Raw genomic sequence first — 27,172 nt, 5'->3', positions numbered from 1 at the left:
AACAAACTTTGCAATAATATCATTCCTCAAATCATGCATCTTTTTGAAAAAAGGCATGTTATTTCTTTTTAAGTACTGAATCTCTCAAGGTTCACTCTTAAAAATAAAGGTGCTTCAAAAGGTTCTTCAAGCGATGCCACAGAAGAACCATTTTTGGTTCCACAAAAACCATTCAGTCAAAGGTTCTTTAAAGAACCATCTCCTTCTTACCTTTTTATAATCTGAAGAAACTTCCTTCGCCACAAAGAACTTTTGTGAAACAGAAACAGTTCTTCAGATGTTAAAGGTTCTTTATGGAATCATTTAGACAAAAAGGTTCTTCTATGGCATCATGAAGCAGCTTTATTTTTAAGAGTGTTGCTACTGAGGAGTTTGTGTGGGTCTGTTCTCTGTAAAGCAGCTTTGGAACAATACAGTATGAATTGAGCTTTACAAAGCAAATTGAAGATGTGCGGATCAAACAATAGCATGAATTGTTTAACTACTGAAGATGTGTGGCTCAGGGAGAGGGTGCAGGGCTACTTTGAGGTAAATAATACCATGTACATCTAAAAACCCTTGAGCAGCGGTCAGATGATAAATTACATCCCTGCGACTGTGTGATGTTCTGCAAGGACTTTCAAAAGAGTTTCATGGGTTTGGGAGAGAATTTATGCCTTTTGAATGTTGTTTTTTCTTCTCACATTTGGTTTAGTTTCTTATTTTGTATTTCAGAAACATGCATTTATGTTTGCAGTATTCCTGAAATACATTACCCTGATGCCATTTAATGTCCGTTAAGAACTTTTTATTCTAGTTCGTTAGCAAACCATCATATGCTGGTGTTTTGAAGAACCTGCAAATCAAAATATAGATCTGAAGAGCAAATCATGAAACATCAAGAACCTTTAATCTTCAAAGAACCAGAAACATTACTGTCCAAAATAAGATTTTATGTTTTGAAAAAAAGTCTCTTCTGCTCACCAAGGCTGCATTTATTTAATTAAAAATTACAGTAAAAACAGTAATATTGTGAAAAATATTATTACAATTTAAAAAATAACTTTTCTTTTTAAATGCAATTTATTTCTGTGATCAAATCTGAATTTTCAGCATCATTACTCCAGTCTTCAGTGTCACATGATCCTACAGAAATCATTCTAATATGCTGATTTGTTGCTCAGGAAATATTTATTATTATTATCAATGTGGAAACAGTAATGCTGCTTAATATTTTTGTGGAAATCATGATACTGTACATTTTTGATTTTCATGATTTTTTTTGATAAATTTAAAGTTCAGAAGAACAGCATTTATTTTAAATAGAAAACTTTTGTAGCATTATAAATGTCTTTACAGTCACTTTTGATTCATTTAGTGCATCTTTACTGAATTAAAGTATTAATTTCTTTTTCTTTCTTTTCTTTGAAGTGTAAAAATTTTAAACTAAAGCATTTAAACTAAAATAAAGTTTCCTTGTTGGCATTATTATTCTATAAAGAACCTTTAACATACATGACAATCTACTTTTTGGTTCATCCTGGCACTTTTATTTTAAAAAATCTAGATGCAAATTCACAGTTTTTCCAGATGTAGACACTGACTCCATTTCATAAAATCTCATATATTTAATGTCATATACAGAATTCACATTAGTCACTAAAAATGTTAATGGTACAATCACAGGTCAATAACCTGAAATAGAATAAACAGAACTCTTCCATTAGTAAATGCTATTAATATGTTAACTGTAATAGTGAGGTGACTATCAAAGTGTATAAGAAAACTACAGTCTATATATTAATTAGTAGTCATATCAACAGCTCTAGTCATGTTAGTGCTAAACATCTTGACTAAATTGTTATTTTTATACAAAAAAAATAAAAAAAAAAAACCCCTGAAAGAATAGGTTCAGTAGAGTCAGTTATTGCAGTTATGAGACACAGTACAGTTGATCAGATCTGATGGGTCTCCAGACTCAGGAAATGCCCTGCCATGGTGACTCCGAAATACCAGGATGTCCTCCTGGCGGACGGAGAGGTCAGGGGGGTCGATGGTCACCATGGCAACAGAGTCTACATTCATAGTCACAATAATGCTCAGTGTTCCGAACAGAACCCTTCTGTAAGCCAGCCGGTATGATGTCACGGTGATGTCATTCCGAAGTGCCGACCCGTTCTGGATTCGCTTCCAAAAGCAGCTCCATCCTCGATTATCGTCTGAATATCTGTTGTAAATCAGCAACTGCAGAGCTTGGGTTCTTTAGCGTTGTCATTTCATCTGATCTGCTTTCAGTCTGGAGAAGAAGAAAAAAGCTGTTAGTTTGCATCACGAGTTGAGTGATCTGACGATTAAATTTGGTTTGAGCTTCAACAGATGCTGCTAATTAGAAAACTCATGCATTAAAGTGTGCGATCTGTCTTCTCTGGAAAGCTTTAAACAAGTTATTAAAGAGAAGGTGATGGGTCATGAAGAGCAGTTGGGACTCTTATCAAACTCTGACAGGCGTTGACAGACACCTGCTGGTCACAAAAGCATTGAAAACAAACTGACATTCAGGAATATTCTGAGTTATTTTATCTTGATATCTACAGACAACATCTATAGCATCTGTTGACTGCAACAGAAAATAACTGATTCAGTTACAAATATGATAAAAGATCTGAAAGCATTCATTGTTAAAGGGATATAGTAGTTCAGCTGAAAATAGAAATTCTTTCATCGTTTACTCATCCTAAAATTCTTCCAAACTTGTAAGGCTTTCATTCTTTGATGTGAGGGCGAGTAAATGACAGATAACTTTAGATAACGTTTCACAAAAATGGATTAAAATAAAAATCTATTTTTAAGATAATGACTAGACAGCACTTGCTGAAATTCATGAGGTCAGTGATAAATCTATAGACTAATAGATTTAAAGGAATAGTTCACCCAGTAGTTCACTGGAACAGATGGATCAGTTGATCCTCTGCAGTGAATGGGTGCCGTCAGAATGAGAGTCCAAACAGCTGATAAAAACATCACAATAATCCAGTGATGAAGTAATCCTTACAACTCCAGTCAATGAATTAATGTCTCGTGAAGTGAAAAGCTGCGTGTTTATAAGAAACAAATCCATCACCAAGGCTTTTTAAAATTTAAACTAGTGCTGTCAAATGATTAATCACGATTAATCGCATCCAAAATAAAAGTTTTTGTTTACATAGTATATATGTACAGTGCATATTTATTAAGTATATATAAATACACACACATGCTTGTATACATTTAAGAAAAATATGTTATGTTTATATATTAAGTATGTTTATATATAATATAAATTTTATGAATATAAATATATACATGCAAATATTTTCAAAATATATGCTGTATGTGTGTGTATTTATATATACATAAGAAATATACACAGTTACACATATATTATGTAGACAAAAACTTTTCAAATTTCAGCATGTTTGGGTGAACTTTTCCTTATAATGTTTAACGTTACATCCAAACTATGTCCAAAAGTGTGCAAATTAGGAATTACAAGTCATTTTCACATGTTCTCGTTTGCATACTGAGGGATGGATAGCATATTTGATAATGGACAGTATGCCACACATGCTGCTGTTAAGTTAATAACACCGAATATCTCTCTGATTTGAGTTTACAGACACGTTGAGAGTCTGTTCTCCACATACAGTGTAAACGTGTTGTTTAGCAGTAGAGTAACGAGACGTGTGATTTGATCCAGTTCGAAAGTCCCTCTGGAGCCGTGTGGTAATGTTGTTCTGTGTAATCTAAATGTAATACCGCAATCTGTTCCTCCCGCACGCTGCTTCCTCATACACAGGGTTATTATGGGTAATCAGTCCAGCCATTATAGCCCTTCATCACGACTGTGTTGTCGTGAGGTCTTTCATCATGCGCTTTTTTTCTTTTTTTAAACATGCATTATAACCTTTAAGGTAATTTACATACATTAGTATTTTATATCCTGTTGTCTGTTAATGTATACAGCTACAGAATGCCAGACACATAATAGAGAAACAAATGTCTTCTCAGTTTAAATTACTGTTTAAATTGCTGTCTATTCATCAGACAAAGGCTTCAGAAGTCTGGAAATATAAAGCATGGACTGTTTTCATATGGTAGGCTATTTGTTTTGTTAGAGATGGGTCACGATGGTTGTGTAGTTGATTAGTCTAACAACCAACTATTCACTTAGTGAGGGGGATTCATCTCAACCAGGGGACTGAAACTGAAAATTATTAAAGTTATATTAAAATAACCTAAAATGCTTTAAAAAAAAATATGTAAAATTAGAATATACATGAAATAATATAATAAAAAATGATATATATTTGTTATTATTATTTATTGAAGAAAACACACACTTAAGTTATAGTAAAGTATGTTATATATTAATATGCCTTCTATTATATATTATTTTATTAAATTATGTCTTTAATTAATGTATAATGTATATAATATAGTCTGCTTTAATTTTTATTACTTTTATTTTAGTGCTAAACAAAAAAATAAACTATATATATATAGATATATATATATATATATATATATATATATATATATATATATATATTTATATATTTATATTTTAAATTGTAAAATTTTATATACACACACTAAATTACATATATTTTCTTAAAGAACACACTTTTATGAAAGTTAAAAATATATTATTTTTACGTATAATGTATAAAAAGAATGTACTGAACTGAAATCATATTTCTTTTTTAATATATATATTATAATTTGTATATAATACATTGGTATAGAAAAATAAGCATTCATTGAAGAATACACAGACGTCTGGAATCACAAAATGAATTGTGGTTCATTTCAATCTATTGATTTGATCACATTTTTGTGTATATAAAGCAGCTGGAAAACAAGCAGCTTTGTCATAATGACAACAGAAGCATATGTTTGGTTCGGTCACTTAGTCAGGAAGCATACTTTGCTTTTTTATATGAAACATATGACTTAGATTTGACCTAGACAAAAAAAGCAAAGCGAAATATCCTGCTGTTACTGTTCTTCTGCTTTTATCAATCTCAAAAACTCTTTCTTTGAATGTGCTCCTCACCTTTACGTGTGGATTTTGATTGGCTGGCAGCTACTGAGGTCAGATCAGCAGGAAGACCCACATACACTCCTCCATAGTTCCTGCAGAGCACACAGTCACACATTCATTATCACTACCCGGACTCAGTCTCATAGTGATGTTTTCATTACTAGCAGAGGTCTTGCATGGCTTGTCATGATTGCAGTAGACCATCTAACCTTCGTTTCTCATCATCCGGCGAAGGTTCTTCTGTCCTGCATCAAGAGAATAAAGATGAAGACCATCTATGTGGTTGACACATCTGTCAGATATCAATTTATATAAAAAGATATATCAAAAAGATAACTGTACATTTGATGGGAATTTCACATTCACTGTTTTTGTCCAGTGAAAACACATCTTTCCTTAAACGTTTTGTTGGTTGAACGATTATTCATTTTCACTTGCATCAAATATGCCATTCCCAATATCGCACGCGGCGAGCATTTATTTAGCTCCTCTGTGACTTTTTATAGACTTTAAATGCTAAACCACGTCAAACAGAAGTCACATGCTGATGTCATAACAGAAATCTGCTGTCTAAACACACTCAGGCGTTTTTCCACGGATGGGACGGATGCCGTCTGGTGTCTTTGACGGTAAACGGTGAGGTGTCAGGCGTTGGGGGGGATGGGAAATGATTGCTGATTGGTTAGCATGTGTTTGGACCCTCAGGGGCCCATGTGCACCACAAAAGCTGCTGTACGGTTCGCTGAAACAGGCCGATTGATTCTCCCCCAGGATTTAGTCTGCGTGTGTATTTCGGTGCATGTATGCTGTGTTGAGCTGTTGTCAGTTGTACTAATGAATTCAGTGCTGTATGCCTTTATTTATTTTTCTCGGGTCAGTGAGGGACGGTAGCGGTCGCAACATTAATTCTGTGGCTCAGATTCATGAATATGGTATGTTTGGATATGTCGTAAATTAAATTACTCACACATCCTTGGCAGCTTCTGCTGGAACTGTAAAAAACAGAAAAGAACATTTAATTATTTAATTAACATTTAATTTAAGAACATTTAACATTTTTTATTAATAATGTAAAGTATTTATGTGTGAAATCAATATTAATACTATTAGTGCGTAACCCATTTTATTTGGTAATATTATTTATTTATGAGTAAAACATAGTGCTACACTGATTATCAGCCATTTATTACATAAAAATAATAAATTAATATACGTTTTCCTTAATAGAATTTTAATATATAAAATTCAAAAATATATACATTATTGTATGAAATGAATAAAATATTTTTATTTCATATAATAAAATATATTAACATTACATTTATTATTCTAATAATTATTATCATATAATATCATATAATTATATCATGTATATATATTTTAATTAAACATTATACTAATAAATATATATTTTTTATTTCTGTAAAATGTGTGTGTCCTCATTAAACTGGAGGGCCGTTGAAGGCCTCTTCACCTTCAGCTTCTCTTCAGTGTTACTGCACTCATCACACAAGCCCTGCTGTCAATCAGTGGTGGACATCATCAGCAATCAGTAAGAGCTGAACATCACACAGATGATGCTTAATTGTCTGGTGTCCAACCGATCTTTAAAAGCCATTTTTGCCAATTTTTACATCCAAACCACTGTGAAAACATGCAGTAATTCTGTGTGCCTGTCCTCTTGTTTAGTTTTTATTTGTAGGACAACATGATTTATATATTTATATGTAGGCCTATATAATATGTAATTAAATAAAAAAATATTTAAAAAAAATTATATTTCAATTATATTAAAAATTTAACATATACACACACATACACAGTATATATGGTACATTATTGTAATAATACTATATATATATATATATATATATATATATATATATATATATATATATATATGTAACATTTAGTTTTCTTTTTTAGTTTAATAATACTATAATAATTAAACATTTAAAAAATGTAAAAACGTATTTAAATACTTTTTTAGTACAAGAAAAAATTGTAGAATTTGGCCACTTCAGAGTCTCTTCAGACTTCTTAGTGAATCAAATTCAACTTTTTCTATGACTGCATTGATTTTAGAGGTCACAAGAATGATGTTTCCAGTAGTTTTATTCAGTCTGTGGTTCAATTACAAACGCTCATTTGTGCAGTGACTCTTAATTCACCCCAGCAGTTACTCTCAAAGAGATCGGGCTTTTCTCTCACACACAGTCTTTATTAAAGTCTCAATGCCTAGAGCCATCGCTTGACAGAATCGACAGATGATTTTGACTTATTTAAGTGCGTTTAGACTCTTTGTTTTGGAGGATTCAGTCATTATACAAAAACGTCCATCTATGGTAGACTAACGCTAAAAACCTTTGCACTGAAGGTTTTCTCTGAGTGTTTTTTTGTCCTCAAGAAACCGAGCTCAAAAACCAGGTCAGTTTGATTGGGGTCAAGAAACGTATCTTGACATGTTACTCCTCAGAGGCAGGACACAGTCTTGTGTTTTTCATGACAGTTCATGAAAGAAAGATCACAAATGAGATCTCTTCAATATCTCAAGCTTCTCACTCTTAAAATATATGGCCCCAAACAGAGGTTCATAAGAACATTTTTCCTTTTTTGGTTCCAAGATTCCAAAAGTGGGTTTTTGCAATGATGCCATAGAAGAACCATTTTTCTTAGTTTGTTCTTAGAACATTTTAAAAATCAAAAGAACCTTTTGTGGAATGGAAAGATTCCATGGATGTCAAAGGTTCTTCATGCAGCATAGATGCTAATAAAAAAGTAGAAGTAGAAAGAACTTTGTGGATAGCAATGAGATGCAGTTAGTTTTTGATTAATTCTCCTGTTTTTCAGATGTTTCTGCTGCATTCAAAAGATCTCAGTATGAACCCAAACATCTTCCAAATGTGAATGCTTTATCCAAACTCATTTTATAGACTCATTTATGACTGGTTCTATGTTTTATGTTGGGGGAACCATAACAAAGTTGACGTCTCCTGAGCTCTAGAAGAGCATCATCTAAGCAAGAAAATTTCTTTAAAACATTTCCAGTCCCTCTGTTTAGTAGTTTCTCAGATGTTTCTCCCTGAGAAAAAGATTCCCCAAAAACATAGGCTAATTTGCAATGAAAAGATCTCATTATGAACTCAAACATTTCTCATCAAATTCTTTCAAGAACAAACGATTTATCCAAACTCATTTATGACTTTTTCAGCAAATCTCCTGAGTTCTAGAAGAGCATCGTCTAAGCAATAAATTCCCTTTTTGAGGCTCCAGTCTCTCTGTTTAGGAGTTTAGTGATGGTTGTCACCACTTTGATGCCTTGCTTGTCAATCATTCATCATTTTCTTTCTCTTTTGGGACACGGAACGCTAATTCTATTTTTGTGTTTGGCTCTTTTCCTGCATCCAGTCTGCATTTGAATGAGATTCCCCGTGAAGCATTATAAAATGGAATGCACTTTTTAAAATTCTCTGCACATTTTAAATTCGTTGGCTGGCTTCCTCAGAGGTGATGGCTGAATCATCTCCAGCAGTTCTCACATGCCATTTTCTACATCCAGGCTTGTGAAGACATTTACATTTAGTGCTCAGATATTGCTCTTCTACAGCTCAGGACACATCATGGTGTTCTCAGGTATGTCTCAGTTAAGTATATTGTTTCTCCTGAAATGGAGAAATAAAAACCGTCACAAATGAATCAGCTGACATTATTCCAGGGTTTTCACAGCAAAGAAGCACTTTGGGTTCCTCAAAGAACCTTACAGTGAAAAGTTCTTAAAACAACCGTATGTTTATTAGTGTATAGAACAGTTAAACAATCTAAAGAACCTTTTTCTACTATGAAGAACATTTTGGTTCCACACCGTTAATACGCAGTAAAATAACCATTTTGGGTTCCTCAAAGACCCTTTCAATGAACAGTTCTTAAAAGAACCATTTTTTATCTTAATGTGAAAAACGTTATATTAATCTAAAGAACCCTCTTCCACTATAAAGAGCCCTCTGTGGAATGGAAAGGTTCCATGGATGTTAGAAGTTCTTTCCTGGAACCACAGATTCCAAAAAAGAACCTTGATTCTTTTAAAATGTATATAGGCTACAGTAAGAGTACAAAGCTGTAACATGAAGCGAAACAAAGATCTCTGACTTTTGACCTCATTGACTCTTTTGTGTCTTGGTCGAATCCGAGCACCCTTTTCTTAACCTCTAGTGAAGAAAATGTTAGATTATCAGAGCCTTGAGAAACGAAAGTGCCTCTCACAGCCGTATAGGAGAACAGTTTAGATGCTTAAGCGATCTCATTTGTGATTTGTCTCATTTTTCTTTCCATCGCGCTCACGCACGCTCTCTTCGTTGAGTCTATAAGCAGAGATCTGACCTGAATACATATTAGACCTCGTGAGGGACGGAATCTCCATGACTGATGTATTCAGCGTCGGATCCTTCACCTGTGTCTGACTAACGCCACATTCCTCCGCATCCCTCCACCGAGTACTGCTTGACTTTATCAAGCTCCTACACGCGCTTATTCAAGTGTCTAAATACAAACGGCGCGCTAAATCAAACCTCGGACAGCGCGAATGCACAAGCTGACACGTCCATTGGTAAAAGCTGTGCGCGTAAGTGGCTTAAACACGCTCACCTCCTGCTGTAGTGCTGGTGGCGGAGGAATTCCCACATCCCATGTTGGCATGAACGCCTGCTTTAGAGGAGAAGGACGAGTGAGAGAAGGACGGCTCTCCTCAAACGCAACCTCTATCAGTCGAGAGAGAGAGAGAGAGAGAGAGAGAGAGAGGGATGCTCGAGCCTCACGTGAATCGCTCTCTCCTCCACCCTGACAGGGTTGCCGTGGAAACAGAGAGGGGAGGGGGAGGGGTCTGGCCAGCTTTCGGATTTACTGTACATGCAGGATCTCCTGACAGGTCAGAATGTACAAATATTTTAACTAAACACATAAAATAGGATAAATAAAAAAGCGTCAGTGATTGACTTTTATAATGTATAGTTTACCAATTAATGTACAATTTCAATTTATTAACTGTTAAAAATTAAATAAACAATAAGCAATTAAATATATTCACATGCAGGTCGGAATTTTAATAAGTATTTAATATAAAGAGTTTGCATGTGTAATTTACATACAAATTATTAAAAGGTCTTCAGAGGTTGGAATATTTTAACTAACTAAATAAAATAGGACTTATAAAAACAGTTAAAAGCAGGAAGTAAATAATATATGTATAATGTAAATAATGTTTAAAAATTACAAATTAGTGTACAATTTAAATTAATGATTTATTAAAAAAATAGTAAATATATGAATATTTAATAAAAATATTTAATATAAAGAATATGCAGTTATTATTTACATATAAATAATTATAAAACTATATTTTAACTAAATAAAATAGGACTAATACAAAATGTAAAATGCAAGCATGCAAAATAAAAAGTGACGTAATTATATTTAATATAAATAATTTACATGTATAATTATTAAAACAAAATCAATTCAGTAAATATATTCACATTTCAGAACATTACAAAGACTGAACAAATAAAACCAGTTTAAAAAGCGAGAAATATTAATAATATATTTATGATTAAGATGAATAAAACTTAATAATTAAAAAATACACTGAATAAAAATGTAATGCAATGAATCAAAAAGCCTAAGTATATTTAGAATTATATATCAAGAAAAATATTAATTATTCATCAATAAAAAAATACAAAAAAAAAAAAAAAAAAAAAACATATCAAGAAAAAGTATTTTTAAACAAAAAATACCTTTGCAGGTTCGAACTTGAAATTATTTTTCATTAATAAAATCGGACAAATAAAAAAAACAGTAAAAACCAAGCAAGATATAGTAAAACGTCTATTAATAAAATGGATACAAATTAGTAAATATTTTATAAAAAACATATTTATTATTACATATTAAAACGAATAACCAATAGAAAATAATTAAAATAAACACATTAAATGAATAAAAATGAACAGAAATGCAATACAGTATTGTAGAGATGTAATAATATTTAATGTAATTTACATTCAAATAAATATTCATAGGTCAGAATGTGAAAATATTTAACCAAACAGGACAAATAAAAACAGTAAAAACTAAAAGAAATGATAAAACCTTTATTAATAAAATGGATACAAATTATTAAATATTTGATGATGTTTTTGTGTCAAGCAGTTTCATATGGTGACAATGCTAACTATGTTGTCAAACGATTTTTTTTAATTATATTAGAAATAATGCAAAATACAAAATGACAAATAAATATTAAAGGCGGTAGAGTTTCAGCTTCCACTGAAAAGCACCGCAGTGTTTAAGTGTAAGATTGTGTGTCCAGCTCATAAAACCTACAGAAAAAAATACTACAGAAACCCTGAAAAAAATGACATTTTGACACAGAAAGTCATCAAGTGTCATGCCAAAAACAACCGTCCCCACACACAAGCACTCTTTTATTTCTGGGTAATAAACATCAGTCATTCTCTGCTGAAATACATCTCTGTTTTATCCATAAAACCGCTCAGCCCTGAAGAGAAACTCAATAGAGACACCCACCAACATCAACACAAGGACTCTGAAGAAAGTAAGGCCTGTTCAAATCCTTTCATCTGCCTGTTTATCTGTCTGTCTGTCAGTCTATCTCTGCTTCAGAAATCTAGTTAGATATCGTTTGGGTCGATGACAAACGGAGGACACACAGGTGTTGGTTTCTGAGTTTCAAGGGCTGGGATCACGAGTGCTCAGTGCTTAATATAAAAATATTTAAGATGTAAGATAAATTAAATCAGTCTATCTCATAGACAGTACGAATTAACCTTCAAATTTTGAATGGGAGACGATATACCAGTGTAGTCCAGCAGAGGGTACTGTTGGATAGACATTAGCAAGCTTTCCGACTCAAAAGGGAAGAAAAAAAACACTTTATCTTCCCCTTTGAGATATTACATATGATTTGAGTTACCCGTGACAAAAATACTTTTTAAATTACTATTTATGGCGCTATATTTATGTGTAATTTTTGCAGCAGATTCGATTCCACTAAAATAGGACTTCATTTCCCAGCATGCAACCAAAGCAGTTCCGGATCGTTTCCGAGCAGCAGCATGCTGGGAAATGTAGTCCTCATCTCTGTATTCCGTTCCCACCTTCACCGACGCGAAAGATGCCGGCCGTACACCACAAATTATTACTCGAGGAGGCCTTGCAAGACAGTCCGCAGGTAAAAATCCGTTTGCTTGACCTTTGTTCAATGCTTTAGTATTCACAGCTGTTTTAGCTTTGTGTGTTTAGCGTCGCAAAGCAGATGATGCGGTTGTCTAGACTCGCGTATGTCGCTGGTCGCAGCGTTTATGTGCCAGCTAATCAAAACAAAACATAGTTTTAGATTAAATTTAAGTGCACTGTTACGCGGAGAATCGCCTCAGCTCGTAAAGTCCATATATTTGCATGTATGGTTCATTTTTAAAGCCTTTTATTCTCACACAAGCAAGCGCCATAGACGAGACGCATCCTGCACGTATGTTAATCATATGTTTTTAAACATAAGAGGCGCGCGACAAACATACGTGCATCTGACGCATACAAAAGCGCGTCTTATTTTCAGTTTTGACGTTTTAAAGTTGTAAATGTGTTGCTAGCAGTGTTGTTGTAAATGAAGGGGCCTGTATGGGAGGAGTGAGATGTTGTTTCAAGTGGTCCAACCCACACAAGTCTGATCCTAATACAATATTAGTATCAAATATGAGTATCAAATCAAAACCGTCAGATCAGAAACAACACCAAATGATATTCTGCATCAGATTAGCAACTGACACAACAGGTTTTCATTATTACTGCCTGTGCAAAAGACATAATTAGGCCTAATTTGCATGTTATTTTATAGCAGTTCAAAGGCGTGAAGCCTCTCCCACATACTTGAGATATTGTCAGTGAAGTAATGATTTACTCTATAAGTTGGAGTCACACCCCATAATGGTCTGTGCTGGAGATTATGAAGCCACAGATGGTGTCCGCCCCATCGCTCGCTTTTTGTTTGCATTGGAAACACACCCAAAAGTCTGTCCTGATCCCTGACAGAACACACCTGTTGATACGCCCTGAATGCTTCATGCTCACAAATGCTTATTGGGTTCATTTAGCTCATTTGACACTGTGTGAATAAGGAGAATTGTATGCATCCTGTGTTTGCAGACGCGGTCCTTGCTCAGTGTGTTTGAAGAGGATGCAGGCACGCTCACTAACTACACAAACCAGCTGCTCCAGTCTATGCAAAGAGTGTTTGGAGCACAGGTACGACTTCAGCTGACTGTATTTTTAAATAAATGTTCAGTTTGTTGTGCATGAATCATCAGTTCATGTTATTTTAAAGATAAAAGTTTGTTTAGCAATCTTTTAGCAAACTTTTTTTCACAGATGAAACACGTTTTGTTTTCTGATGATGTCAGCAAGGCCACAGGGGTGTGGAAAATAATAACCAATAGTATCATAGCATGACATTTACTATCCAATCAAATCTTAAGGACGAACTCAGGTCCCGCCCTACATTATTTTCAACTCAATATTCTGTCATACAGTACATAATAATATATGGCACATTATGAATGTTAAATTAATAAACTGTGACTTTAAGTTTAAATACACAGGAAATAATTATATGAAATCTAAATATGTATTTTAAAATCCTGAACACGAAGTTATAATTCTAAATATTTAACTATAAATTTGAATATTTATTTAAAAATAAAAAGTAATAACTCTGCAAATGCAAATCAGAATAGTCTTTTATATATATGCATATATCTGAATATATAATATCAAACTAATTATATTAAATCTTATTATATCTTATATAATTTTTTCTTGGAATATATAAATGTAAATCTTAAATATATGTTTAAATTCTGGATATTAAGTTATAATTCTAAATATAATATAAAAAATTAAAACATAAATATATACATTCAAATATGAAATATACACCTAAAAAAATATAAAAAAAAATAATAAATGTTTAAATTCTGGATATTCACTGAAATATTATATGCTTACTATATGTTTATTTCTGGATATTAAGATAATTCTGAATATAATAAATGTAAATATTATACATTTGAATATGTAGTTATAAATCTAAATCTTAAATAGAAAACCTGAATATGCACTTTTGTGCATATGTAGTTATAACTCAATATAAAAATGTAAATTTGTGAATATAGTTATATCAATATAAAATATATATATATATATATATATATATATATATATATATATATATATATATATATACATATATATATATATATATATATATATAACTGTGACTGTGTAAATATAAACTATCAATATATAGATGCAAATCTGAATATATAGTTATTAATCCTAAATATTAAAACGTTTAAGCCGTAATCTGAATTGATATTTATAATTCTAAATACCTTAATGTAAATTGTAAATAGTTGTGCACATAGATTATATATTAATACATTTGATAGATTTATATCTGTATATTTAGATTTTTGGGTTCACATTTATGTTCAGATGTCATTTAATCATTTTCTGTTCGACAAATATAAATGAATAAATAATGTAAATAAATAATTATTTATTTTAAGTTGAACTTTAATTGCACACAAAGTTCCCGCAGTGTATATTTTCAGATTTCAGATCTGTTTGTGTTAGTGTAAGACTCTGATTTTCTGCAGAATGAAATGGCTCTGGCGACAGAGCAGCTTTCTAAGCAGCTCTTGGACTATGAGAAACAGGTAAGCAGGTGCATTAGCAGTCATGATGAGTTGTGGGTATGTCTGAGTATCAGAGGTGTTACTGATCAATCTGACCTGATGCTTTTTTGGTGCAGAATACAGCACTTCCACAAAAGCGTGGAAGAGGTGAGAAGACACCTGCAGTGTGTGTGTGTGTGTGTGTGTGTGTGTGTGTGTGTGTGTGTTTATTTTTTTTTTTTTTTTTTTTTTTTGTGTGTGTGTGAGAGAGAGAGAGCGTGCAGGGCCATCAGTCGTGTGGCAGGTGTTCTGGGTTGGTTCTCTCGTGCAGGTTGTTTGATGTTTGCCAAGATCACCTGATCATATGACCTTCAGCAAGATCACATAACCTTCAACTGCAGAATTTCAGATCAAAGCAGCAAAAATTCACAGTGTGACGATTTCATTTTCTTGTATAGTCCACACACAGCACACTAATAGCTTACAAATATTTAAATGACATAATTATTACAATATTAATATTATCCCTCTAGCTGAACTCTCTGCACGTTGAACTGGCGTCTCAGATTGCAGACAAGATGGTGTTTCCCATGGTGCAGTTCAGAGAGAAGGACCTGACAGGTACAACACTCACTTTAAAGATTGTGTTCTTTATTTTTTAAACTTTATTATTACTTTATTTATGCAATAAAAAAAAAGTTTACTCATACCATCTCGATCAGTGTTTCTTTCGTACTATTTAATTTGCTTGTCTTTTTAAAATAATGTGAATTTTTTTCATGTGAATGTTAATTCAGTGGAGGCGTGACTATTGTAAATATATTTTGTCTGCTTGTTTTTTTGATTAATATTAAAAGCAGACAAATGATAAATGATGTTTTAATAAAAAACTTAAAATTATAATATTTATATTATTGTAAATATATTTTGTCTGCTTGTTTTTTTGATTAATATTAATATTGATTGTCATTGCTACTTTATAATTAATTTTATTGAACATTGATGTCTTTGATCATTGAATTCTAAGACAAAAAATTATAATAAAATTGTTGTATTATTCATATCACTTATTTAAACAGTAATGCTGTTTTTTTCTGAAGATTAATATTAATATGTTGGTATCTATTAAATGAATATTAATATTTTGATATATTGTTACTGTACCTTTAATTTTTATATTCCTCAAATGACTAAAATCTCAGTCAGTGTTTATAATTTCGTGAGCGTTTCTCACAATCTCTGTTTAAATGCTTGTGTTACTGTACCTTTAAGACTCTTGTACCTATCTTTTTTCTTTTAAGGCCTTTTATTTGTATTTTTATGTTTTTCAAAAGTGAATATCCTGTTATATGATCCCTTGATCCCAGTGTCAGGTAATCAGATCTCAGAATAAAGTCAAGCAGGTTTTAAAGAGCTGTGATGTGTTTGTTTTCAGAGATCAGCACGCTGAAGGAGATATTCGGCATCGCCAGTGATGGTATGAGGTTAATCATGTCTCTTAATAATGGAGGAAACAAAAATATTTCAGTGCTAAATGAAATCCACTTTTTCTGTCTCTCTGTCTCTTCAGAGCATGAAGCTGCCATGGTGAAATATAGTCGTTTACCTAAAAAGAGAGAGAATGAGAAGGTAAATATTGATATGATGAATCTGCTGGCTGATCTGTTACATGAAAGACGTTAATTAGGATCCAGTATGGAGCAGTTAAATGTGTGTGTGTGGACAGATAAAAGCCGAGGTGGTGAGAGAGGTGGCGTATTGCCGCAGGAAGCAGCATCAGGCCGCGATGCAGTATTATTGTGCTCTGAATGCACTGCAGTACAGGAAGAGAGTGGCCATGCTGGAGCCTATGCTGGGATACACACACGCTCAGGTCTGACCAGCTCTTTCATCCATCAGCTACACGTGAAAGCTGTTGAATCTTGGGAGCACACATTAATTAATACATGTAGTCTAGTGCTGGGCTGTATGAAGAAATAGTTCATATTCTCAAAAACGTTGATCAATAACAATATACTTCATGATATATATCAAAAAATATTTTGTAAAATTTTTAACAGCCATGTAAATTAAAGTAGACAAATTAATTTTTTTTTAAAGAAATATTTTTATATTATTTGCTTTTATGTCAGTATTAATATTAATCCAGTTATTTCTTGAATATTGTTGGCTTTTTAATTATATTAAATTCCAAGTTGAAAATATTTAAAACAAATGGTTGTATTTCTAATAATAAAATTATATATATATATATATATATATATATATATATATATATATATATATATATATATATATATATATATATATATATATATATAAAAATAATTTCAAAATTATAATTTTGTTCATTGTGTTTTTAGATTATTGTTAATACTTATTTTAATATTTAGTTATTTTTGGAACACCATATTACAATTATTATTTTTTTTAATATATAATAGTATTATTTAAAAATATTATTTATATTACACTAATATTATTTATTACACTTCACTACAAATTCAAAAGCACAATTTTGTCTTAAGATTTATATTGGTATTTAAAATTCAGTTATTCATGATATTAAATTCTAAGTAGACAAATTTTTGCAAAAATAAAAAAGTCAAATGAACATGTACAGTTAATACAAAAAATAGAATATTATTTATATTGCTTATTAAAATTTCATATTTCAAAAACGCTTTTTTTCTTTGCTTGGTATTTTTTAGATTAATATGAATATTTTTTATAAATATGAATTAGGATCTTTTATAAATATGAATTAGGTTATTTCTGGAACATCAAATTAAATACCAAGTAGACAAATTTAATAATTATTTTATTTTGAAAAATAAGTTATTGTATTATTTATATTACACTTTATTTAAAAAAAATAAAATACAGTATTATGTTTGCTTTTTAGATTAATATTGCTATTTATTTTAATAATATTAGTTATTTTTAACACATTGGTGTGCTTTTGATGTATTAAATTCCAAGTAGACAATTTTTTAAATAAAAGTATTAGAATATTTATATTACATATTAAGATAATTAAAAAAATGTGATTTTATGTGCTTGGCATCTTTTAGACATTAGTAATATAAATATGAATTCAGTTATTTATTTTTCTTCAGTTATGTCTTTTTATTATATTGTTGCAGCTGCTTTTTAAAAGCAATAAATCATTCAAGTTTGTGTTTCTTAGCAACATGCACTTATGTGTGCAGCACCTCATGACTTTTTGCTTCAAACTAAGTGTTATTTGTGTGCTTTATTCTCAATATAGCCGAATAATCCAATGTCCTGTTTGGTTTTCACAGATAAATTTCCTAAAAAAATGCACAGATCTCTAATCTAAGAATATGTAAAGATAAAAAATCAAAATATCTAGCATGAATCAGAGGTAAAGGAGCGGACTGATTTCTGTGGTTGGTCATTGATTGGCTGTGATTGACTGCTGTGTCTGTCTGTGGGACAGTATTGAGTCTCAGTTAGAGGTGGAAGCAGAGGTCATGCGTTCGTCTCAGAGAGAGCTCCTGTCCGTGGATGACACTGTCTACATGCCGGATCACGATCAGGTCCCCGTGAATCGCGCCCTCATCCAGAAAGCCGGTTACCTCAACATCAGGAAGTACGGATCAGTGTATGTCTGTGGTTTTGATGAAGGCAGGCCGTGATGTGTCTAGTTTAACATGCTGAGGTCTCTGTGTCCTGCAGTAAGACGGGTCTGGTGACGACGGCGTGGGACCGATTGTTCTTCTTCACGCAGGGCGGTAATCTGATGTGTCAGCCGCGGGGCGCGGTGGCTGGTGGGATGGTCCTGGATCTGGACAACAGTTCTGTCATGGCCATCGAGTGTGAGGACCGCCGCTACTGCTTCCAGATCACTTCACCCAACGGCAAAACGTACGGAGACTGTGTGTGTGTGTGTGTGTGTGTGTGTGTGTCTGTGTGTGTGTGTGTGTGTTCTTTATGTGTCAGCTCATAAAGTTTAACTGCATCAACATTTAAGGATATCAAACAAGATATATTTATATAAAAAAATAAAAAACACTTCAAACATATTATAAAATATTGATATGTATAATTGTGTAATAATTAAACTATATATTTAAATAAGATTACACAAATATATTTTAAATTCCAATGTTGCAAATAAAAGACTTCAAATACAATATATATAATATATATATATAAAATTAACTTATACAAAAAACATATTACAAAATAAAAAAATAACTTTTTTAAAAACTATATTTCAGACTATATATACTACATACATATTACGAAATAATAAAAACAAATTTTAAGTTTAATTTAATGAAAAAAAAATTAATTAAAAGTTTCATACATTTTTCTGATCAAATTTTGCTTTTAATAAAATGTCAGGGAGATATTTTTTGCAAGCTGTCATAGTGTGTGGAATTTTTTTGTTTCTATATTAATTATAATAATTAAAAATTAAAGGCACAATATGTAAGTTTTCGCTGCTAGAAGTCGCATTTTCAAAACAATAACAAAAGCAAAGCTTGATGATGCTGTGAAGGAGGATGTTCAAGTATGGGGTAATTTGTTTTATTATTACCTGCACCTTCCACAGTTATTTAAACGGCAATAAATTATACAGAGAAAGCAAGCAAAGAACATTTCTATTGTCAAAGAACATTATGACTTACATCATACTAAACCCACAAAAACCACCCTCAAAAAAAGTAAACCCTTATAAACACTAAATCATTAAATAAACCTCTTTATGACACAATATCAACTATGTGGATATGCGGATATTATGTTTTGGATATTTTATTACGAAAATTTGTGCCTTTAAGTAAAAAAAAATTCTAACTTTATTATTTTAATCTATTTTCATATATTTCTAATATAAATATTATATTAGATATATAGATATTTTACATGTTAAGATATATGTATTATGACTAATAAAAACGTAAATATCAAATTATAGTAATTATTGTTACTCACATTAGTAAACAGTAAAGGTCATTGCACACTAAGTCCGAAATCTTTGCACATTAAAAAATAAATACGACCTCACATTGTTAATCACGTTTACACACTGCCTCCAAAACTTTCATCCGTCATAAAAAATTCGGATCAGGTTCGATTTTCTGCGTTTTTAGCAACTGCAGCAAGCTTTTTGAGAGGTTACAATCCCCAAACCTCTGACCAAAAAAAAAAAACGCATAACAAAATTAAGTAATAATAAAGCAAATACATTAAATAAAAACAAACAAAAATAAAATATAAACATATAATATATAATATGTGATAAGACGACTAGATTTGTTGCATTTTGTGAAATAAAATTAAATAAAATGGCAAGAATTAACTGTATTTTGAGAATAAAATCTTTTTTTTTATTTTATTTTTTTTATTAATTAATTAAAGGCATTGTTTCTCCAAATTAAACCTGAATAAATTTCAAGGAAAGTATCAGAATGAAATATGGAGATCCAGATTCTTTGGATAAAGACATATATAACATAAACATAATTACTGAACAAGTATCTCCCAAATGCATAAATGTCAGTTAACATCACTATATCATTAGAATAAAGTCATTCGATTTTGACTTTCAATTCACTCACTCATATAACTGCAGGTTATATCTGACTCGATACATAATACAAAACTACAACATAAACTTTAAATCCAGACGTTATGTTAAATATATCCAGAAATATGTCTGATAGTGCTGAAGTAACAGCTCTTACTCTCTCCTCGTTCCTCTGATCCTCCTTCAAAGTCAGTTTCCTGCTGAATGATTAAACAGGGCTTAATGATCTCGCTCCTGTCTGCTGTGTTAATGGAAGAAGATCTGATCATGACTCCTGCCGTTCACACTGACATGTTCCTGAGATAACAAACAGCAGCCATCTCTCTCTCTCTCTCTCTCTCTCTCTCTCTGTTTCCAGGTCTCTGATTCTTCAGGCTGAGAGTAAGAAGGAATATGAAGAGGTATTTACACGCTTCAGTAAAGATGTTTTACAGAATACACTCTTAAAACAACTCTCTTCATTAGAGATCGTTTAATACTACTTGCATTATAAATGTCCATTCTTTCTGTACACTTCTTTTATCTTTCTCCACAGTGGATCTGCACCCTCAACAACATTTCCAGACAAATTTATCTAACTGACAATCCTGAGGTATGTCTTTCTGTCTGTCTGTCTGTCTTAAAGAGTGCTTTCAGGTGCCTAACCAGATTATAGCAATTATACCTTGGTAAACAAATATGCTAGCAATATAGATTTTATAATCCAAAAAATAATTTGAATACCTTCCAGTTGTTAGGATGCTACTAATAATTTAGAATTTAATAATTAATTTTTAATTAAATGAAGGTTAAAAATATGTAAACAAAATATTACAATTAAAAATATTATTGTTTCTCTCTCTCTCTCTCACACACACACACATACACACACACACAAACACACATACACACACACACACACACACACATACATTTTATATAGTACACACACACATTATTTTTATATACAATTTTTTTTTAATAATGTGTGAATTGTGCATCTGTATATTATGTTTATAGACCAAATAAATATATATATATATACATATATTAAATACCATTTAATTTTTATATGGTACATTTTATATATGTATATTTTGATATTTTATAAAATATAATTCCTATATTTTATATATATACCACACACACACACACACACACATTTAAAATTTATATTTAAATTTATACTGTTAGTGAATCACAACATCCTAGCAACTGCATGGTATATAAACTTTCAAATAATAAAATAATTATAAAAAAAATTAAATTAATGGCAAAACAATTTTAACTATTAAAAATTAAACTTTTTTATTTATTATACTTTATTATATTTATTTCAATAAATTTTTGTCTGTATCAGACACCTAATGTGAGCACTGAGTGAATCTGTGTGCGTGTGTGTGTGTGTGTGTGTGTGTGTGTGTGTGTGTGTTTTCAGGCTGTGGCGATCAGGTTGCATCAGACGGCCCTCCAGGCTGTGACGCCCATCACCAGCTTTGAGAAGAGAGCGGAGGGTTCTCCCAACCCCGACCGGTACTAACATTTCATCAAGACTAAACACTCGTGCACTCATAGCTTATTCAAATCTTTTAATAGATCTTTCTAAATTATTTGATTTAAAGTCCTGTTTTTCCTCATCTGTAGAGCGAAACCAGGAGCTGTGACCTCTAGAGAGCCTCAGAAACCCCCGACGACCCTGGAGCCTGAAGATCTGATCGTCCCAGGAACACCAATCCAGTTTGACATTGTGCTGCCCGCGTCTGAGTTCCTGGACCAGAACCGAGCTGGAGCGAGGTCAGAGGTCAAAAACCAGCTGAACACATGGAGAGTTTCTGACTAACAGTTTGCCCTTTTGTAAATTGTTTATGTAGATTTATCATTTTATGGGCTGTGTTTGTGTGTTTTACAGTGTGTTTATAGTTTTACTGTGTCTGCTCAGTTTTAACTGCTTGTTTTCTGTCAGACGCACAAACCCCTTCGGTGAGACGGAGGAAGATGACGGCGCTTCAGACACACACGGTGAGACGAGCCCATTTCAACTAGAGGACTACTTTATATGTGTACCATGAAAATACTGCTAATAATGTAGGATTAGTACCTTATTATGATTTTAAATCAAATAAAGGCTAAATATAGTATATATATAATTTACTATTAAAATATATGTATAAATTATTTTATTATCAGTTAATTTAATTAATTATAAATTAATTATTAAGTGGTTTATTTTTCATTTATATTATACATTTATATATATTTATATATATGTTTTTATACATTGTCTGTTTTTTTACTGTTACATTATGGCATCTGTCTATCTATTAATTGATCCATGGTTTCAGTGAAGTTTGGTAAATAAAATGATTACGTATTATATTTTATATAAATACTTTTTTAATATTACATGTTTTATATAGATGTTTTTAAAATATATTTACAATTTTTTTTTAAAATAATTAAAAATAATATGAGCATTGAGTAACAGTAGCAATATTCAAAATTTAAAAAATATATAAAAATTACTTTATTAAAAATAACTACTAAAAAAAAATAAAAAATAATATATAAATAATTAAAAAAAAAAAAAAAATTTAAAAAATAGAAATACTAAAGTAAAAACTAGTGACTAATAAAAAATAAAGAATATTTTAGAAAAATACATTAAAATAAAAATATATATATATATATACACACACTGTATATTTATAATTTATTTAAAATCTTAAAAAATATATTAGAATATTATGTCAAATATATTAATGTTTTATTAATATTACATGCCTTTACATTAATATAAATATATTTTGGTGTGTGTGTGTGTGTATATATATATATATATATAATATGTATATATATATAGTATATAATATATATATGTAAATATTGTCAAAATATATAATGTGTGTGTATATTTATATATGCATAATAAATATACACAGAACACACATACATTATGCAAACAAAAAATTTTCTTTTATTTTGGTTAATTGTTTGACAACTAATATGTGTGTGTGTGTGTGTGTATGTATGTATATGTATATATATATATATATATATATATATATATATATATAACACAGTATGATAATGAGCTTATTAAATGTCATTATTAAACATTAGGTTCCTAAAATAGGCTTTTCTTTTTGTAAAAGGTAACTTGATTTTTATTTTCTGTAAAATATCCCAGATTCGCTCCTGCAGCAGGTGTTTGCCGTGCGGTTCTTGGGTTCGATGGCCGTTCGGGCCGGTCACACACAGGACGTGATCTATGAAGCCATGAGGCAGGTTCTCGCCGCTCGTGCAATTCACAACATCTTCAAAACCACCGAATCCCACCTGATGGTCACCAGCAGCTGCATCAGGTGCGTCTGCCGTCTCACCTCTGAGCTAGACTCATATTTACATTCGTACAGGATGCTCAAAGCGGTTTTTGTGTCTGTCAACAGATTGATCGATCCACAGACACAGGTCACCAAAATCAGCGTAAGTGTTGATGTATTAATAAGCCAGACATGGACAGCAGAAGCATCTCAGTTGTGTGTGTTTGTCAGTTCCAGCTGAAGGACGTGACTCAGTTTGCCGCCCATCAAGAGAACAGCAGGCTGATGGGCTTCGTCCTGCAGGGGAGCGACTGGAGCGACGGAGGCGAGGATCAGCCCTCCTTCAGCGTGTTCGTGTTTGAGAGCAACACTGAAGGAGAGAAGGTCCGTCTGCAGACCATGAACCATAACGCTTACATTTATTATCAGAGTAACGCATGACTTTTTGCTGTTTCTCCTCAGATTTGTTACACAATAAACCTGGGGAAGGAGATCTCCGAGGCAAAGAAGGTAAAACCACAATATCTGAAGTCCAGAGATTACAATATACCGTTCCAAACATAATTCACACCGATTTAATGTCCGTTATTGTGCTGCTATATGTGTGCGTATATTATGTCTGTCTGTTTAACGTGTTCACTTAATTAGTTATGAAAAAATAACACAATATTTGAATGCAGTTAACGCACTAGCCCCGCCCCCAGACCTGTACATCATCTTACATGAAAGATGCAACATAACGCCAGCAGGGGTCACTCATACACCATTAAATAAATGACAACCGTTAATTCTGCCGAAATACATAATAAATCAAACTATTTTCATTTTTGTTTTGATGCTATATTATTGATTGCTTATGTTGCTAAGGGTGTTGCTCAGTGATACACAGAACGGTTAGGTGAAGCGGTCATAGCTGTGCTGTATCATGAATAAAACACAGCTGCTGACCAATCAGAATCCAGGAATGAAACTAACCATTATATATATATATATATATATATATATATATATATATATATATATATATATATATATATATATATATATATATGCAAAATGATTAAAATACATTTTATTATTAATAACAATATATTTTTTATGAAAAATAATTTCATTTTATTATATTTATTTTTGTTTTTGTAAAATATCACTGTGAAAACAAACACTAACAAAAGATAACCAGAATGTTTACCATGGTATTCTTTGAAATACCATATTAATACCACATTAAATAATAAATATATATATTTTAAAAATAAAAATATAAAAACATATTTAGGAATGTTCGTGTACTATATTTAATGCATTAATATCCATTTTTATCAACAGATATATATTTAATGAAAGAAATAATAAAATGTAAAAAAAAAAAGGATTACAAAATATTAATACATATATGAATATTCTTTATTTAATATTATTTTTTATCAATAGTGCTTAAATATATTATAATTTATATGTGCTTGTTTTTTAAAAAGAATATATCAGTATATTAAATCTATTAATATTTAGATTTATCAATAGTTCATGTTATATTACTGCAATATAATTTATACATGTTCTTCATTCAAATAAGAATATATTGATATAATCTATTTTATTAAATGTATTAATATTAATTTTTGGCATAAAACGAAATCAATTATTGGCTATTGCTACAAATATCCCAGTGCTACTTATGACTGGTTTTGTGCTCCAGGGTCACATATTACATATATTGTTACATAAATATATGGAAGCATAAGCTTAGAAGATTATTACACTTGCATTCAAAAGTCATTTCCAAAGTGTACTTGCTACATTTTATTCATAGGTTGCAAATATTTTTATGACAGCATGCACTGATAAATCTTTTTTGTTTTTTCGTGATTTCCTTGACTTTAACCTCAGCTGTTGTCCATCTGTTGATCAGGACCCTGAAGCTCTGGTGCAGCTGATGAAGTCGATGCCCCTGACGAACGACGGCAAGTTTTTGCTGCTGGAGAGTGAGACGGGAGACGAAGCGGAAGCAGCCGGACCAGACGAGCAAGAGTCCGAGGCCTGATCTCAACAAACACACACACACACACATGTTTCCTGCTGCTGTTCTCCTGTCCTCCCCTCACATCTCCAGACAGACTAATGAAGGAAAGGCCTCAGGTGATTGAATGAACATCGCTCATTCGTTTAGCACTTACCAAGTTTGACATGCTTTTGATGAAGGTTAAAGGCTTGTTTTAATCCATCAGACACGAGTTTACAAGCTAAAGAAATAATTCACCCAAAAATGAATAACGGCTTGAGATTTGGTTTGGTCCTCATGCAAGTGCTCGAGTACTATAAACCAATTTTATTATACGTTAATGGTACGTTTTGGAGTTCAGCAGTGTAAATTAATTTTTCAGTTTCTCTGTGTGGAAAAAAGCAACTCAGAGTTCTCATTTTTGGGTATACTGTCACTTTAAGAAAAGTCTTTTATTTGCATCGATTGTCATTTTTAACTTGATTACTGTTAAAAATGTTTCCTAATGTCAGAAGCTGTTTCAGCTACAAACAGATTTCTTAGTAGTTGTTTCTACATAAGCAAACAACCATGAAACCTGAACATTTATTTGCACTTTCTTACTTCCTGTTGCATCTGACTTTAAATGCTGATTTTCATAATCATTTACATTCCATTAAGCTACCATGCTTTTAATTAGTTTTGCAAAACTAGTATGAATCCCAATTTGCATACTAGCAACTATATACTTCAGTATAAACGTTAATTAATAATTCACCCAAAAATGAAAATTAGCTGAAAATATACTCTCCCTCAGGCAATCGAAGATGAAGATGAGTTTGTTTCTTCATCAGAACAGATTTGGAGAAATGCAGCATTACATCACTTGCTCACCAGTGGATACTCTGCAGTGAATGGGTGCCGTCAAAATAAGGAAGCATTATTATTTTGTTATAAACATGCAGTTTTTCACTTCACAAGATGTTAATTGATGGACTGGACTGGAGTGGTGTGGTTTATTGTGATGTCTTTCTCGTTCTGACGGCACCCATTCACTGCAGAGGATGGTGAGCAACTGATGTAATGCTAGATTTCTCCAAATCTTTTCTGACGAAGAAACAACCTGATCTACATCTTCGATTGCCCGAGGGAGAGCATATTTTCAGCTAATTTTCATTTTTACAGACAAATTGTTCCTTTAAGGTAACTTAAAAAGCTAATTCCGTTAGATGCTTATGCTTACATGCAGATATTGATTAAAAAAGGTGCAATTTTTCGACTTGCTAGATGTGCTAGTGTGCAGATTGGGATTCAGCAGAATGCAAAACAAAATTACACTTCTCTACAGTTTTGGTTTTAATATTTTTTTAAAAACATGATATTTAGATTGCTTTTAAAACCACTAGCATGCGTTTACTTCCTGTTGTCTGTTTACATTAGATAGTGTACAAAATACAGTGAAAACATTAACTGAAAAAGAAAATTCAGACCCATCCTGTAGATGGAAAAACAACTGCATAT

General features: G+C 31.7%; 2 protein-coding genes across 2 annotated transcripts; one reads left to right on the top strand and one right to left on the bottom strand.

The window, feature by feature from the left end:
* Positions 1 to 1,857: 1,857 nt before the first annotated feature.
* Positions 1,858 to 9,847, bottom strand: LOC109051325 (overexpressed in colon carcinoma 1 protein homolog). Its single transcript, XM_019068878.2, has 5 exons — positions 9,704 to 9,847; positions 6,030 to 6,054; positions 5,272 to 5,307; positions 5,075 to 5,154; positions 1,858 to 2,275 (listed from the first exon to the last, which is right to left on the bottom strand). The coding sequence occupies exons 1-5, from the start codon at positions 9,744 to 9,746 to the stop codon at positions 2,271 to 2,273; spliced, it is 189 nt and encodes a 62-aa protein (XP_018924423.1). The 5' UTR covers positions 9,747 to 9,847; the 3' UTR covers positions 1,858 to 2,270.
* A 2,304-nt stretch (positions 9,848 to 12,151) lies between these two features.
* LOC109051052 (DCC-interacting protein 13-beta) lies at positions 12,152 to 26,484 on the top strand. Its single transcript, XM_042752623.1, is given in 21 exon segments — positions 12,152 to 12,308; positions 13,280 to 13,378; positions 14,791 to 14,882; positions 14,946 to 14,976; positions 15,342 to 15,429; positions 16,244 to 16,285; positions 16,379 to 16,437; positions 16,535 to 16,681; positions 18,114 to 18,196; positions 18,272 to 18,424; positions 18,511 to 18,699; positions 20,730 to 20,772; positions 20,907 to 20,963; positions 21,789 to 21,883; positions 21,995 to 22,144; positions 22,314 to 22,369; positions 23,538 to 23,712; positions 23,797 to 23,833; positions 23,902 to 24,054; positions 24,133 to 24,180; positions 25,583 to 26,484. Coding segments are annotated over 21 exon segments (2,085 nt in total). The 5' UTR covers position 12,152; the 3' UTR covers positions 25,715 to 26,484.
* The last annotated feature ends 688 nt before the right edge of the window (positions 26,485 to 27,172 follow it).

This window comes from Cyprinus carpio, chromosome B25 (assembly GCF_018340385.1).
Source record: "Cyprinus carpio isolate SPL01 chromosome B25, ASM1834038v1, whole genome shotgun sequence".
Lineage (NCBI taxonomy): Eukaryota > Metazoa > Chordata > Actinopteri > Cypriniformes > Cyprinidae > Cyprinus > Cyprinus carpio.
Note: the sequence above shows the minus strand (reverse complement) of the source record. Positions and strands in the feature narration are given on the sequence as shown.

Bases quoted from the DNA above. Each gene is read 5' to 3' on its own strand.
- LOC109051325 (XM_019068878.2), bottom strand. From the start codon at position 9,746: ATGGGATGTGGGAATTCCTCCGCCACCAGCACTACAGCAGGAG. The intron at 5,308-6,029 runs GTGAGTAATTTA...CTCTTGATGCAG, and splicing joins GCAGAAGCTGCCAAGGATGT to GACAGAAGAACCTTCGCCGG. The intron at 5,155-5,271 runs GTTAGATGGTCT...TGTGCTCTGCAG, and splicing joins CCGGATGATGAGAAACGAAG to GAACTATGGAGGAGTGTATG.